This window comes from Mangifera indica, unplaced genomic scaffold (genome assembly GCF_011075055.1).
Source record: "Mangifera indica cultivar Alphonso unplaced genomic scaffold, CATAS_Mindica_2.1 Un_0090, whole genome shotgun sequence".
Classification (NCBI taxonomy): Eukaryota; Viridiplantae; Streptophyta; class Magnoliopsida; order Sapindales; family Anacardiaceae; genus Mangifera; species Mangifera indica.
The window spans coordinates 68246-87590 of record NW_025401182.1 but is presented as its reverse complement, the minus strand read 5'-3'; the positions used below and the strand labels follow the sequence as shown (position 1 = coordinate 87590).

The following is a 19345-nucleotide window of genomic DNA, read 5'->3' as shown; positions in this document are numbered from 1 at the left end:
CAAACAAGGGTCTTCTTAATTTGGAATTTTTAATCTAGATAAAAGATATCTAGATTTTCTCTAAAAAGAAAAGACTTCAAACCGAGGGGCATCACCAAAGGAAGAGGCATTGTTGGGTAAAAGAAAGAGAAGATATTATTTGCCGAAGATAGTAGTCTGAATAGAAAGGAAAAAAAACCCTAAATATGAGAAAAAATAATTATTTTTCGAAATTTAAAAATTTTAGGTCAAATTGAAGTTATTAGTTTTTAAAATTTAAGAAAAAATATAACTAATTGTAGAATTTTTAATTATTTTATTAAATAATAATTTTATTTTTAATTTTAATTAAAATTTTTTTTAAAAATTTTACTTATAAACGGTTGTTTAAGTTTTAAAAAGTTAAAAATAATTTTTTTTAAGGTTTCAGTGCAAGTTAAATAGAAATAAATCGCTTGGGCTTTTTAAACGTTCCATCCATCACCCAGTTAAATTCCTACACCGACGCCGGGTTGCCTTGTGATTGAGTTATGGATCCATGGCACAAACACGTGTACGGTTGGCAATTGTGGGCATACGTTCTTTTATTCATCATTTTGTATGGTTGTGTGGGCAGGTCTCAATCATTCAAAGCCAGCCAGCACATGCATATGTAAAGAGCCAGCATATTGATGTACGGAAATCAAATCTTGCGTCTTTATAACATAAGATAAGTTCAAGCTGTGTCATTAGTTTCTGATAGTGAGCCAGCACATGCATATGTAAATAGAACAAGTGTTTTAAGTTTTTCAATTATAGTATTATTCATAGACGATCCATCTATTGACTTGGTGAGTCATGGATCCATGGCACGTACACGTGTACAGTTGGCAATTAATTACTTGTGTTCATCATTAAGACAAAGTTTGTCGCACATGCACATGTAAAATTGGTGTTCATCATTTATTCTTCAAATTGGTGTCACTTCTTTTTCAGCCAGCACATGCACATGTAAAAAGCCAGCAATCAAAATCAACACACGTGTCAACATCTTAATGGTTATTAATGTACGGAAATCAAACTCTTACTCCTTCTTAAGATGAAGATAACTTCATGTTGTGTCATTAATTTCTGAGTTCAGTCTCAGACCTGAGCAGCTGGCCAGCAGCAATGGGGGAGAAGGTTTTTCAAATCTTATCATTCTTTTAATTTTACCATGCCCATCTCAGAATTCTTTATTAATAATATTGTTGGATTGTTTAATGTTTTTGCAGAATGTTGAGACAACGGTGTGGAAGGTTAATCTTCAGTGTGAGAAGTCCTACAGGAAAGTGAAGAGACTGCTGTGTAAATACCCTCGTGAGTGTCTTCCGTTTCTGTTTAATAATTAATTCCGTGTTGTTTGTTTGTTAATGCATTTGGTTCTTGTGAACAAGATCAGAAATACAAGACCAGGTGTATGACGAGAAGAAGAACACAGTGACGATCAAAGTGGTGTATTGCTGTCCTGAGAAGATCAAGCAAAAGTTATGCTGCAAAGGTTTAAATTTGTTGTCCAGCAAAGGCGAGAAAGGCGACAAAGGCGAGAAAGGCGACAAAGGCGAGAAAGGCGACAAAGGCGACAAAGGTGACAAAGGCGACAAAGGCGACAAAGGCGAGAAAGGCGACAAAGGCGAACCCTGCGGCTGCAGCTGCGGCAGCAGCGGCAAAGGCGAACCCTGCGGCAGCGGCGGCAGCGGCTGCAGCTGCGGCAGGTGCGGCAGCAGCAGCGCCGCCACAGTGTTGCCGAAACAGCCACATCCAGAGTGTTGCTGGAACTGCCACGTGCAGATAGTGTTTTGCAGCGTATGCTACCTGCAGATAGTGTGTTGCAGCGTACGCTACCATGACCTGCCGATACGCTACTGTGGATGCTACGGGAGACCGGTTTGTGATAGCTGGGGTGGTGGCAGTGGCGGTGCATGCCGAATAATGTGAAAATTAATGGACGTGCATGCATCATTTGTCGCTGTGTTGAAGATATAGCTCACTTGTGATGGTGGGCATTTGGGTGGCCTATGGTTTGGTTCTTAGTACAAAATTATTGTACAAGAGAATAAGAATAAAAATAAAAACACTGGAAATTAATTATTTGTGCTTTTTTAACGCGTGTTTTAAGTTCGAGTCTCTTTGTTATAAATATTAAATAAAATGATTCTAATGCTATCAAATTAATTTGTTGATTGAATTGTGATTGAGACAATTTGGGGAGGAATATATTTTAATTAGGAGTAAAGTAGGGTTCAAATTTTGTATGCTTATAAGGTAATATTGTTTAATCTTTTATCTAAAATTACACATTTCTCGAATTTGGTTTACAAAATAATTTCTTAGTTTTCTTTTCTTAGAAAGAAAAAACCTTAGAATTTCACTTAGACAGCTGATACGATGTAGCTAATTAAACATATTATAGTGCATATCCTTTTCCACCACTTTATCTAAATTTTAGTCCCCTTTTTGGATTGCTTTAGTGATGTATTAAATTCAAAAGATAGATATTTTTATAATAAAATTATGTCTTTTTTTTTTTTTCAATTTTTAAAAATTCAAATTTTTACTAGGAAGTAAAATTTTATTAAAACTCTTTATTAAAATTAAAAATAAAATTGTTATTTAATAAAATGATTTAAAAAATTAATGTTTTACTATAATTTTTCTCTACTCAATTTAAAACTAATAATTTTTTTTTTCTCTAAAGTTTAAAATATATATATATATTTTTAAAAATTTTTGAATTAAAAGAGAAAAATATAATAAAACTTTAATGATTTAAATTTTTATTAAATAACAATTTTACTCTTAATTTTAATTGATATTTTTAATAAAATTTTACTTATGAATGAGATTTAATCATTTAAAAATTAAAAAATATAAATTTGAGATTACAGGTGTGAACAAATCTTTTGGCCTATATAACATTCAAGTATAAAGTTTCATTCACATCTTAGTTTCTCTTTAATACAAAATAGGTAATTCAAGATCTAATTTGGCTCACTCTATTAATTAAAAGATTTAAAAAAAACGGTTAAAGAGAAAAAATCGTTGCTGTCGTATGGGATGATGGCTCATCTGGACGACGATTACATCTTAAATGGAAACAAGTGTTCTAAGTTTTTTCAAATACAGTATTATTCATAAATAATCCACTTAAATTCTTTCAGCGACGTCCTGTTCTTGCCTTGGTGAGTCACGGATCCATGGCACGAACACATGTACAGTTGGCAATTGTGGACACACATTCTTCTGTTCATCATTTATTCTTGAAATCGGTATCACTTCTTTTCCAGCCAGCACATGCACATATAAAGAGCCAGCAATCAAACTCAACACACGTGTCAACATCATAATAAATTGATGTACGGAAACCAAACTCTTACATCTAGTAGTTATTGATGTACGGAAATCAAACTCTTACGTCTTCCTAAGATAAAGATAACTTCATGTTGTGTCATTAATTTCTGAGAGTGAGGTTAAGTCTCAGACCTGAGCAGCTGGCCAGCAGCAATGGGGAAGAAGGTTTTTCAAATCTTATCATTCTTCTAATTTTACCATGCCCATCTCAGAATTCTTTGTTAATAATATTGTTTGATTGTTTAATGTTGTTGCAGAAAGTTGTGACAATGGTGTTGAAGGTTGATCTTCAGTGTGAGAAGTGCTACAGGAAAGTGAAGAAAGTGCTGTGTAAATACCCTCGTGAGTGTCTTCCATTTCTGTTTAATAATTAATTCCGTGTTGTTTGTTTGTTAATGCATTTGATTCTTGTGAACGAGATCAGAAATACAAGACCAGGTGTATGACGAGAAGCAGAACACAGTGACGATCAAAGTGGTGTGTTGCAGTCCTGAGAAGATCAAGCAAAAGATATCCTGCAAAGGTGGTGAATCCATCAAGGGTATTGAAATTGTACCTCCACCCAAGCCAAAGCCAAAAGAGGAGAAACCTAAAAAGGAAGTACCGACAGAGACTCCGAGGCCACCACCAGATCCCCCCGGACCGAAAGACCCTGGACAATCAAAAAAATCGGAGAAACCTAAAGAGAAACCAGCCCCATCAGCAGCCACAGCCCCAGCCCCTTGCTTCCCGCAGAACCCTGTGAGAGTGTGTTGCAGGGAATGCTACGAGGGGCAAGGAGGTGGGCCATGTTACCAACTAGGATACCGTGGACCGCCGATATGCTATGATGGATACTACGGGAGACCGGTGTATGATAGCTGGGGTGGTGGCAGGGGCGGTTGCTATTGTTAGAGAGGCAATCGATGTGATTGCTTTTGCGAAGAAAATCCTAATGCAGCTTGCAGAATAATGTGAAAATTAATGGAGGTGCATGCATGATTTGTCGTTGCCCCTTTGGTTTGGTTCTTAGTACAAAATTATTGTACAAGATAAAAACAAGGTTATTAATAAGATAATACTTTTATCAATTGGCAAAATTATTGTCTCTGTTTTTGCATCATCTTCACAATTATTAAAATGGAATTATTAAATATAATTATGAGATAATATTAAATAATAAATGTTTTAAAGCTACCTAAGGTTATTTGTGTTGTTTTAACACCTGTTTTGGGTTGGAGTCTCTTTGCTATAAATATTAAATAGAATGATTCTAATGTCATAAGTTGATTTGATGTTTTAATTAAGCTTTCAAATTAATTTTGTAAGCCTATGATATGATATGATATGATATGATATGAGGGATAGGCAGGCAGGTTGTTGTTTGTTTAATCTTATATCTAAAAATTATACATTTCCCGAATTTGGTTTACAAAATAAGTCGTAAGTTTTCTTTTCTTCGGTTTTAAGGAAGGAAAAAAAAAAACCCTAAAATTTTTCACTTAGACAACTGATATGATGACACTAATTAATTAAACATGTTATGATGCATATCCTTTTTCCACCATTTTATCTGAATTTTAGTCCCCCTTTTTTATTACTCTAGTGATAGTATTAAATTCATGCACATATGTACATTCACATTAATGAAAAAATGGAAGTAAACAGGGAAATTCTTCTGCATATTCACTATATTTTCTGCAAGATTCTATAGATTATATTCATTATATTCTATGCAATATTCTCTATAATATTCTATGTAAATATTCTTTGTTTTTTATCTTTGCATATATTTTATATTATATGTTTTATGTCTCATGTCAAGACCTTCATTGCATATGCTTCACGAGTGGTTTATTGGATTATTTTTCCAAATACTGTTTCAATATAAAATTAATGTTAACCAAAATTTAGGGAGATAAGATTAAGTAAGTTTAAAATTTTGTATATTTAATTTAAAAAATTTAAACTAAAAAATTTTTAAATTCATTTGATCTTATCTAACACATATATAAGTTTTATTTTAAATATTAATATTAAATACCAATACATATTCTCTCTTTATAATAAATAAAAAAAAAGAAATAATAGTGTTATTTTTGTATGATTTTTGTAAAATTGAAAATAAAAATAATTTATATATTGTAACATGCTAGGTAGTAAAAACATTTAGGTTGTAAAAACATGTGATATAAAAATATAAATGAAGCTAAATCAGGATAAAAAATTTAATATCCGTAAATTTTTTACACCGACGCCGTGTTGCCTTGTGATTGAGTCATGGACCCATTGCCCGAACACGTGTACGGTTGACAAATGCGGGCACACATTGTTTTTTCAACATTTATGTACGGGCAGGGCAGGGCTGCTCTCTCAATCATTCAAAGCCAGCCAGCACATGTATATGTAAAGAGCCAGCAATCTCAACACACGTGTCAAGAGTATAGTGTATATTGATGTACGGAAATCAAACTCTTACGTCTTCTTAAGATAAAGATAAGTTCATGTTGTGCCATTAATTTCTGAGAGTGAGGTTCAGTCTCAGATCTGAGCAGCTGGCCTGCAATGGGGGAGAAGGTTTTTCAAATCTTATCATTCTTCTAATTTTACCATGCCCATCTCAGAATTCTTTATAAATAATATTGTTTGATTGTTTAATGTTGTTGCAGAAAGTTACGACAATGGTGCTGACGGTTAATCTTCAGTGTGAGAAGTGCTACAGGAAAGTGAAGAAAGTGCTGTGTAGTTTCCCTCGTGAGTGTCTTCCGTTTCTGTTTAATAATTAATTCCGTGTTGTTTGTTTGTTAATGCATTTGATTCTTGTGAACAAGATCAGAAATACAAGACCAGGTGTATGACGAGAAGCAGAAGACAGTGACGATCAAAGTGGTGTGTTGCAGTCCTGAGAAGATCAAGCAAAAGATATGCTGCAAAGGTGGTGAATCCATCGAGAATATTAAAATTGTACCTCCAGCCAAGCCCAAGCCAAAAGTTGTCATTAAAGACCCACCGAAGCCACAACCAGCCAAGGCGACTGAAGCAGCGCCACCAACCCCCAAGGCTCTTGTTGTAGCACCAATCCCCCAGGCTCCCGTACCGGCACCGGGTCACCCGTTTGGCATGTACTGCAATGAGTATCATGGGGGGCCATTTCAACGGCTGGGTTATGAAAGACTTGTGAGTTATGATGGTTATTGTGGACGGCCAGTTTATGACAGTTGGGGCGGCAGTGGTGGTGGCTGGAGTCGTGGGGATTACTTCTCTGAAGAAAATCCTTCAACCTGCTCAATTATGTAATTGAATTAATGGTAATTGATGCATTAATTGTTATCAGTATCAAGTGTGTTTGCCTCTTGAGTTTATTAAATGTCAAGTTTTTGATTTTGCATTGTATTATGAAATTAAAATTCAGAAAAGCTAGTACAAAAAACTGCTACTGGATGTTGAACAAGAATGAATGATGGAACAAGAGTGCATTATTAATGGAACCACGAGTCTAGCCCTAGCCCTAGGGTTGAATTTCAATCTATGCCATTCGATTTGAATGCGTTGATTTTAAGTTAAGATTACAACTGGACAACTCAAATTAAAATCAATATGTTTGCCTATTGGATGACAGCGTTGATCAAAATTTTGAATTTTTTTAAAATTTTAATTATTTTTAATAATCTGGTTATTTTTCATTAGATTAGAGAAATTTTTAAAAATTTTAAAAAAATAAATTTTAAAAAATTTCTTATATTTATTAAAATATCTTTTATAAATAATAATTTATAGAATTATATATTTTTTTAATTATAAAATTGAAATTTTTTTAATTTTAATTGTTTCATTAAAATTAAATGGATAATTAATATTTTTTAAAAAATAATTTTTATAGATATAAATTTTTGATTGATTTTATTTTTTATAAATTTTTAAATAAAATATATTTATTATAATTTAATAATAATTTTAATTGATTGATTTTTTTGATTAAATAATTGAATCAATTAAAATACGAATCAACGAGAGGATTGATTCGATTGTCCAGTTTTAAAAAAGGAAAATTGAAATTTTTACCTTTATTTTAATTTGTGTATCCCTAACGCCAACCTTTATTCTCTAGTTAACTTACGCCAAACTTTTTTTATTTTTTTTAAGTTAAATGTCAATTTTTTTAGTTAAATCTTTAAATATCAATTTTTTTTTTTTTTAGTTAAATCCTACTAAATAGTTTTCTTCAATCATCATTTCTTTCAGATTATAAAATGGATATGACTGAGTTTTTATGGATTGCTCTTTTTTTATCTTTATTTTGAAAAATTCTTAATCTGAAGAATTCAGTTTTTCTATTCTTTCTTTTGTTTTTGAAGATGAGAAAGAAAAGAGAGGATTTTTCTACATGATTCTGTCACTTGAAAGAGGAGAAAGAAGAGAGAAAAAGAGAGAAAAAAGAAAGAATTTCTGTATAAAAAATTAAAGAGTGATATTTTGAGAAAGTTGATTATTGTTATGGTATATTTATTTAAATTTTAAAATAAATAATATATATAAATTAAAATAAGAATAAAAATTTCAATTTTATAATAAAAAATTGCCTGTGGATACGACATTGATATTGTGGCATGTATCACGACTCCCAATGCACCTCCAATTCTTCCTATGCGCATCAGGTAGACGACAAGATTTGGCGGTGGGTAAGGGTATCTGCTCAAGCTCATCAATTCAAGATTGGCGGTGGACTTTCGCTCCTTTGAGTACAATTCAACATCTCATATTCTGCATGTGTAACATGGCCGAATATAATCCCAAAGTCTTTCTTTCTTTCTTTTCAATTTTAAAAATTCAAACTTCGACTAGAAAATAAAATTTTATGAAAACTCTTCATTAAAATTAATGGCAGGATTACTATTTAAAATTTAAAAAATTAATGATTTATTATAATTTTTCTTCATTTAATTTAAAAACTAATAATTTTTCTCTTCTTTAAAGTTTAAATAGTATATATTTTTTTCTTAAAATTCTTAAACTAAGAGGGAAAAATATAATAAAATTTTAATTTTTTAAATTTTTATTAAATAATGATTTTACTCTTAATTTTAACTGATATTTTTAATAAAATTTTATTTATAAATGAGATTTAAACTTTTAAAAATTAGAGGATATGATTTAGACATTACATTAAACCCTTAGGTGTGAGCAAATCTTTTGGCCTATATAACATTCAACTACAAAGTTTCATTCAAGATCTAATTTGGCACACTCTATTAATTAAAAGATTAAAAAAAAATGGTTAAAGAGAAAAAATCATTAAAAAATCGTTGTTGTCGTATGGGATGATGGGGACGATTACATCTTAAATAGAAACAAGTGTTTTAAGTTTTTTCAAGGCCAAACGACTATTTCTCACACAAGGTTTAATGTTTTCTCAAATATCCCCCTTTAACTATGGAAACAACAAACACCTACCTATAAATAATTAAAATTAACAGTGATAAGGGTAAAATTATTATTTTTTCTATAATATTAAAAAATAAACTAAAATAGAATATATTTTTGCCCCCCTAAACTTTGAAAACTAAAATTTTTCCCCAACCTAAGTTTTAAAAAATGATAGTTTCACCCTAAGGTTTCGTTTTGAAATCTCCGACAATATCTCCAGCTCCATTGCCAATAACCTCTCCCTCTCGAAGTATCCTCTCCTTCTGGCGATCTCTTTCCTCTCATTTGGAGGCCCGATCAGCATCGGAGATATCTTGAGAGATGAAGAACTTCGTCGGGGAAGACGAGCGACGAAGTTCTTCATCTCCCAAGGTGTCTTCAATGTCGATCGGGCTGTCAAATGGGAGGAGAGAGATTGCTGAAAGGAGAGGATGCTTCTGGAGGGAGAGGCCATCGGTAATAGAGCTGGAAATGTCGTCGGAGATTTCGAAACGAAACTTTAGGGTGAAACTACTATTTTTTAAAACTTAAGTTGGAAGAAAATTTTAATTTTTAAAGTTTAGGGAGACAAAAAGAGAAAAAAATTTTTAGCATTAAGATTCTGTTAAATTTAACCGGTCATAGATAAATGTTTGATATTTTCATAATTAAAAAAAAAAATTTGAGAAAACATCAAACCTTACGTGGGAAATAGTCGTTTGGCCTTTTTTCAAATATAGTATGACAATTGCGGGCACACATTGTTTTTTCAACATTTGTGTGGGGGCAGGGCAGGGCTGCTCTCTCAATCATTCAAAGCCAGCCAGCACATGTATATGTAAAGAGCCAGCAGTCAAACTGAACACAAGTGCCAACATCATAATAGTATTGATGTACGGAAATCAAACTCTTACGTCTTCCTAAGATAAAGATAACTTCATGTTGTGTCATTAATTTCTGAGACTGAGGTTAAGTCTCAGACCTGAGCAGCTGGCCAGCAGCAATGGGGGAGAAGGTTTTCCAAATCTTATCATTCTTCTAATTTTACCATGCCCATCTCAGAATTCTTTGTTAATAATATTGTTTGATTGTTTAATGTTGTTGCAGAAAGTTGTGACAATGGTGTTGAAGGTTGATCTTCAGTGTGAGAAGTGCTACAGGAAAGTGAAGAAAGTGCTTTGTAGTTTCCCTCGTGAGTGTCTTCCGTTTCTGTTTAATAATTAATTCCGTGTTGTTTGTTTGTTAATGCATTTGATTCTTGTGAACAAGATCAGAAATACAAGACCAGGTGTATGACGAGAAGCAGAACACAGTGACGATCAAAGTGGTGTGTTGCAGTCCTGAGAAGATCAAGCAAAAGTTATGCTGCAAAGGTATTAAATTTTATTGTCCACCGCCACCACCACGGACACCGCCACCGCCACCGCCACCTCCACCCCCAGTGTGTTGCGGGAAATGCCAAACCCCACCCCCAGTGTGTTGCGGGAAATGCCAACCCCCACCCCCAGTGTGTTGCGGGAAATGCCAACCCCCACCCCCAGTGTGTATGCTACCATGAACCGCTGATATGCTATGGTGGATACTACGGGAGACCGGTTTATGATAGCTGGGGTGGTGGCAGTGGCGGTGGATGCCGAATAATGTGAAAATTAATGGAGGTTAATTGCATGCATCATTTGTCGCTGTGTTGAAGATATAGCTCACTTGTGATGGTGGGCATTTGGGTGGCCTATGGTTTGGTTCTTAGTACAAAATTATTGTACAAGAGAATAAAGATTAAAACACTGGAAATTAATTATTTGTGCTTTTTTAACGCCTGTTTTGGGCTCGAGTCTCTTTGTTATAAATATTAAATAAAATGATTCTAATGTTATCAAATTAATTTGATGAGTGAGACAATTTGGGGAGGAATATATTTTAATTAGGAGTAGAGTAGGGTTCATATTTTGTATGCTTATAAGGTTATTGTTTAATCTTTTTTCTAAAATTATACATTTCCCGAATTTGGTTTACAAAATAATTTCTTTTCTTATGGAATAGATGATAAAGAATGTATATATTTGGTAATTGAAAACACGGTGATAAAGAGTGAAAAGCAAGATAGGGATACATTAGAGTTATAAATGCAGACACTTTGGTGGAAGAAAATGATGCGTTTGGTTACTATTTTACTTGGTTTTCAACCGACAAATATTTATCTAAATTTAAAAGAAACAATATTCATTGTTTATTGATTAAAATCAATCCTTCATACGCTTTTTCAATTAGATTCCCCTTTTGAAATGGTCCCTTTAGCGAGGCCCCAGATGGATGAAGTTGGCCGGCTTTCAACCACAGAATAGATACATACAGCCAAGCCGTGCTTGAACCTTATAAATTAAAGATAAAATTATTATTTAATAAAAAATTTTAAAAACATAAAATTAATTATATTTTTCCTCCTAATTTTTACAAACAAATATTTTATCTCTATTTAAAGTTTTCAAACTTTGAAAAGTAGCATTCCCCTCTCATAAGCTTTGGGTTTTCTTTTTTTCCACTCTGACCACCATCTTCACCAAATGACAACCAGTCTTTCTCTCTTCAGGTGATGTTTCTCGATCTGAAGCCCTCGAACGATGTCTAGGTTGAAAAATCTAAACGAAAGAGTCCATCCTCTGGACAACACTCATGGCCCAGACAAGGGTTTCCTTCATCCAGATTTTACGATCTAGACGAAAGATATCTAGATTCCTTAGGAAAGAGAGGACTTCAAATCGAGAGGCATCGCCAGAGGAAGAGGCATTATCAAGAGAAAGAAAGATCAGTCGTTGTTTGTTAGAGATGGTGATCTATAATATTCCTCTCCAGAAGTACTACCATCCTACTTTAGCCCAGATCTATCCTCACTGACCCGACCATGCCTCGTAACTTCCCCGATCACCTATACCTATAATCATGAAAGGAAAAGAAGTGACGAATAAGAACACCCAGTAAAGAGAAAAAAATAAGTAAACTATCTCCCTTTGAGGGAATAATTTGGCTCATCTTTTTCTATTAAGGTGACACTTTATCCCATCTGATATCTATATGATACTTTTTGGAAGCTGATTATAGAGATTCGATGCTTTTCTAGGCTTGAGCTCTCTTTTTTTCTCTCACTACACCATCTCAGAATCTAAACTATGCTCTACTATAAGTATTCTCTACTATGAGAGAACTCTATTACGGGTCTATGTCCTACCACAGACTTGTCCTACTGCAGACGTGTCTTACTGCGGACGATGTAACGTAAAGTGTCCCCTCATAGTTTGTAGCATGCATGCATTATCTCTTATTAATCTTGCTTCTATCTAAAAACTCGGGCCCTTTCTTTCTCTTTAGGTACGTGGATTACTATGGCATATCCATAACCCACTAGACTATACTCTCAGAATGACTCCTGACTCTTAAACCCCAAATTTCCTTTCTTTTTTTTCTTTCCAAAAAACTATAATTACTATTTATTTGATGGAATAGTCTTTTTGTTCAAGCAATTTAACAATCCAAACAGTCTTCAAATCATACAAACTATATATTATTGAAAAAAGGATTCAATGAGCTTTCTAACGAGCTATAACAACACTCATGATTCATCAAATAAGATAGTCAAAATAAACTTTCTTTCTCTCTTTCTTTCTAAAAACTATAATTACTGTTTATTTGGTAGAGTAATCTTTTTGTTCAAGTAATTTAATAGTCCAAACTGTTTTCAAATCATACAAACTATATATAATTGAAATGAGGATTTAAAGAGCTTTCCAACGAGCTATAACAACAGTCACGATTCATCAGATAAGATAATCAAAATGTGGGATGAAATCAGTGACAAAACTATAAATATTTTTCAACTAATTGCTATGAACCAAAATCACACACATAAATCTTTAAAAGACTTATGGAATATTTTCATGAAAGCTTTGATGTACTGTGTACATAAATAAGTTAAACCATAAGTTGGAAGTGATAATAAATATGAACGAAGACAAAAGAATGGTGCATACTATGTTTTCTAACCATTATTCCCGAGTTACAATTTCAGTCCACTAGGATTTGCTCACATTGGCTATCATTTTGTTTGGTCCTCCAAGGAAGACATGTCGACTGCCAGTATTTAAAGCACCGCGGTACCACAATAAGAACTCTAAGTAGTCCTTAGCCAATCACGAACTACTTGCTTGATCTCATCGTGGGATAACAACTTGTTAATACCCGATAAGTATTATTTTCTCAATCAAGGCATTCTCATACAATAAACCTTGTTGGACACCTCTGTTTCCTTCTGAAAATTAGACCAGTGACTAGCGCAAACTCAACAAGGCTAAATTGAAACTCAAAATCATTTAATCTGAACCATATTTCTCTCATGGGTTCCCATTGTTAATCATATAAAGTAACATTGCATGCATCAAAATGACACTAAATCTTGACTTTGCAAAATCTAATAAGTGTCTAAAACAAGTTGTTTGAAAAATAGCTTTCTAAGTAAGCATTAGTTTTTTTCTTAATTACAGTTACAATATTCATCTTTGTCCACGGTGACATGTACACTCGAAATCCGTATGAATAATAAAATTTGTGTGCCCTCTCCTGGTAGTTGATTGCAAGTGTCTGAAAAAATATTAATTTATTTATTACATTAATGAAAGATTAATTAAAGACAATCATTTTTAATAAAAAATTAATCAAATAAACTAGGGTATCATTAAATTAATACGGGTGGTGTCAACTTTATTTTAAAGTTATATTTTAAAATAATTTTTTTTATGATATATAAATTGCATATGAAAACTGTTAAATTTAATGTGAGATTTCATTTATTTTTTTAATGAGTGTTCCTAATATTTTTATATAACTAATTATAGCCCTAGTTTTAGAGTATCATACTTGAGTTTTAAAGATCATTTCAGCTATGCTAATTTAAAAAATTTTAAACTCAATACCCTATTCTTGAAAATTTGTAATCACCAACATATATGAAATAAATTCTACTCAACTAACAAGCTTGAGTAACATTTAAAAAAAAAAATGTATAGATGAGATGTAAACAAATTGGATAAAGAAAGATTACTTTATTTCATTTTCTTTTATTAATTTTATTTTATTTTAGTAATATATGCCCACTAGTCTTATTTAATAGATACTAGAATTCATATTGAAAATAATGATAATAAAAAATCTAAAAATTAGAAAATTATAAGAGCTACTTTTTTATATTTCATATTGATTGGAGTCAACCAAAAAAAAAAAAGAAAGATAAAAAAGCAAAGGTCGGTGGGAGAAAAGGTTAGCGACAACGCTAACCTGTTTCTCCCTAACCTAACAACAATTTTCGATTAGCTTAAATTCAAATTAAACAATACTTAGATCTAAATCAAATTGAGATTTACATTAAACTACTTAATTGGTATTTTACATTGAATTACTTAATTGAATTTTGACCGAATTAAATTTGGTATGATATAATTATAATTCCATTTATAAGAAAACCTTACCTATCATCCTGTCATTATGTTGCCACTGCCGATGATTGATGAAACTATTTATTGAATTTTCTTCATATATAGAAAAACAATTTGATGATCTATGTAATATATGTTTAATATTTTTATGTTATATATTATATGATCTTCATAAGAAAGCAAGCAAATACTTTTATAAAAAATATTTGCAAAAGTATGCATATATGTACATTTACGTAAATGAAAAAATAAAAGCAAATAAGCAAAGTCTTCTGCATATTTATTATATTCTCTACAAGATTATGTGCAAATATTCTTTACTTATTATCTTTGCATATATTTTATATTATATGTTTTATATCTCATGTCATACCTTCATCGTATGCTCTTTACAAGTAGTTTATTAAATTATTTTTTTATGTGCTGTTTCAATATGAGATTAATACTAATCAAAATTTAGGGAGATAAAATTAAATGAATTTAAAATTTTATAAATTTAATCTAAAAAATTTAAAGTCAAAAATTTTTAAATTTATTTGATCTTATCTAACAGATATATAAATCTTGTTTTAAATATTGATGTCAAATATCTACATATATTCTCTCTCTATAATATATAAAAAAAAAAAAAAAAAAATAATAGTGTTTCTTTTGTTTGGTTTTTTAAATTTAAAAATAAAGATAATTTAGATATTTTAATATTTAAAATAATAAAAATATTTAGGATATAAAAAATATGAGATAAATATGTACGTGTGGGTTTGGAGTAGGGAAAAAATTCAATAACCGGAAATTCCTACACAGGCGCTGTGTTGCCTTGTGATTAAGTCATGGATCCATGGCACGAACGCATCTACGGTTGGCAATTGTGGGCGCACATTCTTTTATGCATCACTCAGTATGGTTACGTGGGCAGGGCAGGGCAGGGCTGCTGTCTCAACCAGTCAAAGCCACCCAGCACATGTATATGTAAAGAGCCAGCAATCAGAAGCGAACTCGACACACGTGTCAACATCATAGTGGCTATTTATGTACGGAAATCAAACTCTTACGTCTTCTTAAGATAAAGTTAGGTTCATGTTGTTTCACTAATTTCTGAGAGTGAGGTTCAGTCTCACATCTGAGCAGCTGGCCAGCAATGGAGGAGAAGGTTTTTCAAATCTTATCATTCTTCTAATTTTACCATGCTCATCTCAGAATTCTTTGTTAATAATATTGTTTGATTGTTTAATGTTGTTGCAGAAAGTTGCGATAATGGTGTTGAAGGTTGATCTTCAGTGTGAGAAGTGCTACAGGAAAGCAAAGAGAGTGCTGTGTAAATTCCCTCGTGAGTGTCTTCCGTTTCTGTTTAATAATTAATTCCGTGTTGTTCGTTTGTTAATGAATTTGATTCTTGTGAACAAGATCAGAAATACAAGACCAGGTGTATGACGTGAAGCAGAACACAGTGACGATCAAAGTGGTGTGTTGCAGTCCTGAGAAGATCGAGCAAAAGATATGCTGCAAAGGAGGTGAATCCATCAAGAGTATTGAAATTGTACCTCCACCCAAAAGGGCTAAAGAACCCGAAAAGCCTAAAGAGCTTGAGAAGCCAAAAGGGCTAAAGAACCCGATATGCTATGATGGATACTACGGGAGACCAGTGTATGATAGCTGGGGTGGTGGCAGCGGCGAAGAAAATCCTAATGCAGCTTAGCTTGCAGAATAATGTGAAAATTAATGGAGGTGCACGCATCATTTGTCGCTGTCCCCCAAAAGGGAATTTTACTGTTGTGACGAGAGTTGGAGTTTAGAATTACTCTTACCTTTGGGTGGGAACAAGTTTTTTGGGCCATATAACATTGAGTTACAAAGCTTTATTCGCACATGAGCTTCTTCTCTTGAATACAAAATGGATAATTCAAGATTTAATTTGACTCACTCCATTAATTAATAATAAATTAAAGATATGCCTAGAAAAACATGGTTAAAGAGAAAAAAAAAATATCATAAGATAAAAATAAATTTGTTAACCACTTTTAACAATACAATTGAATTGAGTTTATTCGATTCAATTTTAAATTAAAACTACCTTGTTTGAACAAAATATCAAATTGAGGCTAAATTGGCTTGCATCACATCCAGTAGATTACAAATCGAATCACTTTATTAATTATTGTAGGTGTTTTGGGTTGGCCCAGGGGCTACCCCAACACATGCAAGGATACATAGACCTCTACTCTACTCTACTCTTCTCTTCTCTATTGCATGGATTAGGCTTGCCCTTCAGTCTCTGTAACTCAAAACTCAAATCTAAACCAAAATCAAACCCTAATCAATGGCTTACAATCTCTTCCATTCAATGTCGTCTGTCTTCCTAGACCGCCAACCTCTTTTAAACTTCTCCTTAACATCGAATCTGAAACCCAAACCCTTTACTTTCACATTTCACTCTAAACCCTCACTCCAAAAGCTCCACGTTTCTTTGCAAGAAACACCCAACCCTAACCTTACTAAGGATGGTTCCTCTTCGAATTCTTATATCTGGGTCAACCCCAGAAGCCTCAGAGCTTCAAAGTTGAAGAAAAAATCTTACCACTCAAGGTATACTTCTCTTGTTAAAGTGGCTGAAGCGTTGAATGTTTGTAGTGCTAATGAAGATAGTGTTTTCAGTATTTTGAGTTGTTTAAGTGATGGGATTTTGGAGCAAGATTGTGTGATTATTATTAATAACATGTCAAATGTCGATACTGCATTGCTTGCTTTAAAGTATTTTCAGAACAAGTTGAGGAGAATTAGTAGAGAGGTCATTTTGTATAATGTGACTTTGAAAGTGTTGAAAAAGGGAAGGGATTTGGATAAAGCGGAGAAGTTGTTTGAGGAAATGCTTGAGAGAGGGATTAAGCCTGATAATGTTACAATTTCCACCTTAATTGGTTGTGCTAGGATGTGTTCTTTGCCTGGTAAGGCGGTTGAGTTGTTTGAGAGGATGCCTAGCTATGGGTGTGAGCCTGATGATGTTACTTTTTCAGCTATGATTGATGCATATGGACGGGCTGGCAATGTGGATATTGCTTTGAGTTTGTATGATAGAGCTAGGAATGAGAAATGGCGTATTGATTCTATGACATTTTCAACTTTAATTAACATATATGGGACGACTGGAAATTTTGATGGGTGTTTGAATGTTTATGAAGAAATGAAGACTTTAGGCATTAAGCCAAATATTGTTGTGTATAACAATCTGTTGGATGCTATGGGAAGAGCCAAGAGGCCTTGGCAGGCAAAGAATATTTATAAAAACATGACTACTAATGGGTATTTGCCAAATTGGAACACATATGCATCTCTCTTGAGGGCTTTTGGGAGAGCCCGATATGGTGAGGATGCGCTTGCTGTCTATAGGGAGATGAAGGACAAAGGACTGGAATTGAATGTGACTCTTTATAATACAATTTTGGCCATGTGCGCCGATATTGGTTATACTGATGAAGCTTTCAAGATATTTGAAGACATGAAAAGTTCTGGAACTTGCAAGCCTAACAGTTGGACATTTTCATCTTTGATTACAATATGTTCATGCAGTGGTAAAGTTTCCGAGGCAGAGGCCATGTTGAACGAGATGTTAGAAGCTGGCTTTGAGCCTAATATTTTCATTCTTACATCACTTATCCAATGCTATGGAAAAGCCCAGCATATTGATGATGTTGTGAGGACATTCAATCAAATGACAGACTTAAGCATAAAACCTGATGATCGGTTCTGTGGCTGTCTTCTGAATGTGATGACTCAAACACCTAAGGAGGATCTTGCCAAGCTTACTGAATGCATTGAGAAGGCCAATCCAAAGCTCGGTAATGTGGTAAAGCTTCTCTTGGAGGAGCAAGGCAGTGAAGGAGATTTTAAGATGGAAGCATCTGAACTCTTGAATTCAATTAGCCATGATGTGAGGAAAGCATACTTGAATTGCTTGATTGATCTCTGTGTCAATCTCAACCTGTTGGAAAAAGCTTGTGAGCTGCTAGGTGTGGGGCTTATCCTGGAGATCTACACAGATATGCAGTCCAGGTCTCCAACTCAGTGGTCCTTACATCTGAAGAGTCTCTCACTTGGGGCTGCTCTGACTGCATTATATGTTTGGATAAATGACCTGTCAAGGGCACTGGAATCCGGAGAAGAGTTTCCACCATTACTTGGGATTAATACAGGGCATGGGAAACACAAATATTCAGACAAAGGCTTAGCGACTGTATTTGAATCACATTTGAAGGAATTGAACGCACCTTTTCATGAGGCCCCAGATAAAGTTGGCTGGTTTTTAACTACAGAGGATGCAGCCAAGTCATGGTTGAAGTCTAGACATTCACCTGAATTAGTTATTGCCTAAGTTCTCTGCTGGTGAGGGTTTTGGCAAGACATAAATTCATCTTCTTCACTTCAGCATCTAATGTTTAGCAAAGACATGTTCACCTTCTCGAAGTTCCTCTATCTTATTTCTCCATATTGTCTCTCTTGTTAGATGAAGAAGTTTTGTACTATTAGAACAAACTTTTGTTTATAAAGTATTATAGAGTTAATGAAATCAGAAGAATTGTTGAATCTTATGGAATGATGGGCCACTTACAGCTGTGCTGGGATTCTTTAGCATCATCATTATAATTGCGGTATGAGTTTTTACTATCTTTATTAATCTGTATTCAGTTTGTTCTAGAAATCAGGAATAAATAAGAGTAAAACTGCAATTCTGATAGCTGAAACAACCAGACTTGTCCTTGTGGTACTGTCGAAGATTGCAATTTGGGACTCTGGGGACATAGGTATATATCTGCTTCAGAAGAAAGCATGATTTTTATACGTGTTCTCTTTGCTGGACATAGGGCAGTGATGCAAGAAATTTGAACATTTGCTGTTAAATTTGAATTGACCTCCAAAAGCCAGAGAACCTAGGAGAAACAAACAACAGAGAAAGAACACCAGAGAAAATTCAGATGTCAAGTCCTCTGATTCGATTGCCTCAGAGTTGCTGGTTTGGTTACCAAATGCTGGTGAGTTTATTTCTGTTTTTACCAAATCTGGGACCTGGTCTCAACATTTTTTGGGCATAGCTTCCATGCATGAAACACTTTTCATCTTTTTTTTTTTTGGCCAAAGGACTT

The 19345-nt window shown here is 33.4% G+C and overlaps 4 protein-coding genes across 9 annotated transcripts; all 4 read left to right on the top strand.

Annotated features, from left to right (window-relative positions):
• The first annotated feature begins 1023 nt into the window (after positions 1-1023).
• Positions 1024-4427, top strand: LOC123207643 (protein PYRICULARIA ORYZAE RESISTANCE 21-like). 4 transcript variants are annotated; one of them, XM_044625106.1, is made up of 4 exons: positions 1063-1140; positions 3606-3690; positions 3773-3929; positions 4020-4427. In XM_044625106.1, exons 1-4 carry the CDS (start codon positions 1129-1131, stop codon positions 4240-4242), a joined length of 477 nt encoding a protein of 158 aa, XP_044481041.1. In that variant the 5' UTR covers positions 1063-1128; the 3' UTR covers positions 4243-4427. The 4 variants fall into 4 exon arrangements, with proteins under 4 accessions (XP_044481038.1, XP_044481041.1, XP_044481039.1 ...); XM_044625103.1 differs by lacking the exons at positions 3606-3690; positions 3773-3929; positions 4020-4427 and adding exons at positions 1233-1317; positions 1400-2168 and having other exon boundaries at positions 1024-1140; XM_044625104.1 differs by having other exon boundaries at positions 3773-4427.
• A 1321-nt stretch (positions 4428-5748) lies between these two features.
• On the top strand, positions 5749-6815 carry LOC123207642 (protein PYRICULARIA ORYZAE RESISTANCE 21-like). The gene is made up of 3 exons (XM_044625101.1): positions 5749-5904; positions 5997-6081; positions 6164-6815. The coding sequence occupies exons 1-3, from the start codon at positions 5893-5895 to the stop codon at positions 6622-6624; spliced, it is 558 nt and encodes a 185-aa protein (XP_044481036.1). The 5' UTR covers positions 5749-5892; the 3' UTR covers positions 6625-6815.
• Positions 6816-9610: 2795 nt separating this feature from the next.
• LOC123207645 (protein PYRICULARIA ORYZAE RESISTANCE 21-like) lies at positions 9611-16077 on the top strand. 3 transcript variants are annotated; one of them, XM_044625108.1, is made up of 4 exons: positions 9611-9745; positions 9838-9922; positions 10005-10103; positions 15719-16077. In XM_044625108.1, exons 1-4 carry the CDS (start codon positions 9734-9736, stop codon positions 15904-15906), a joined length of 384 nt encoding a protein of 127 aa, XP_044481043.1. In that variant the 5' UTR covers positions 9611-9733; the 3' UTR covers positions 15907-16077. The 3 variants fall into 3 exon arrangements, with proteins under 3 accessions (XP_044481043.1, XP_044481042.1, XP_044481044.1); XM_044625107.1 differs by lacking the exons at positions 9838-9922; positions 10005-10103 and adding an exon at positions 15453-15537 and having other exon boundaries at positions 9613-9745; positions 15620-16077; XM_044625109.1 differs by lacking the exons at positions 9611-9745; positions 9838-9922; positions 10005-10103 and adding exons at positions 15229-15360; positions 15453-15537 and having other exon boundaries at positions 15620-16077.
• A 291-nt stretch (positions 16078-16368) lies between these two features.
• Positions 16369-18788, top strand: LOC123207628 (pentatricopeptide repeat-containing protein At4g16390, chloroplastic-like). The gene has a single exon (XM_044625082.1). It carries the CDS (start codon positions 16528-16530, stop codon positions 18574-18576), a length of 2049 nt encoding a protein of 682 aa, XP_044481017.1. The 5' UTR covers positions 16369-16527; the 3' UTR covers positions 18577-18788.
• The last annotated feature ends 557 nt before the right edge of the window (positions 18789-19345 follow it).

Coding starts and splice junctions, on each gene's coding strand:
- LOC123207642 (XM_044625101.1), top strand. Junction 6,082..6,163: donor AGTGCTGTGTAGTTTCCCTC/GTGAGTGTCTTC, acceptor GAACAAGATCAG/AAATACAAGACCAGGTGTAT.
- LOC123207628 (XM_044625082.1), top strand. CDS start 16,528: ATGGCTTACAATCTCTTCCATTCAATGTCGTCTGTCTTCCTAGACCGC.
- LOC123207645 (XM_044625108.1), top strand. Junction 9,923..10,004: donor AGTGCTTTGTAGTTTCCCTC/GTGAGTGTCTTC, acceptor GAACAAGATCAG/AAATACAAGACCAGGTGTAT. Junction 10,104..15,718: donor GCAAAAGTTATGCTGCAAAG/GTATTAAATTTT, acceptor TATGCTGCAAAG/GAGGTGAATCCATCAAGAGT.
- LOC123207643 (XM_044625103.1), top strand. Junction 1,318..1,399: donor ACTGCTGTGTAAATACCCTC/GTGAGTGTCTTC, acceptor GAACAAGATCAG/AAATACAAGACCAGGTGTAT.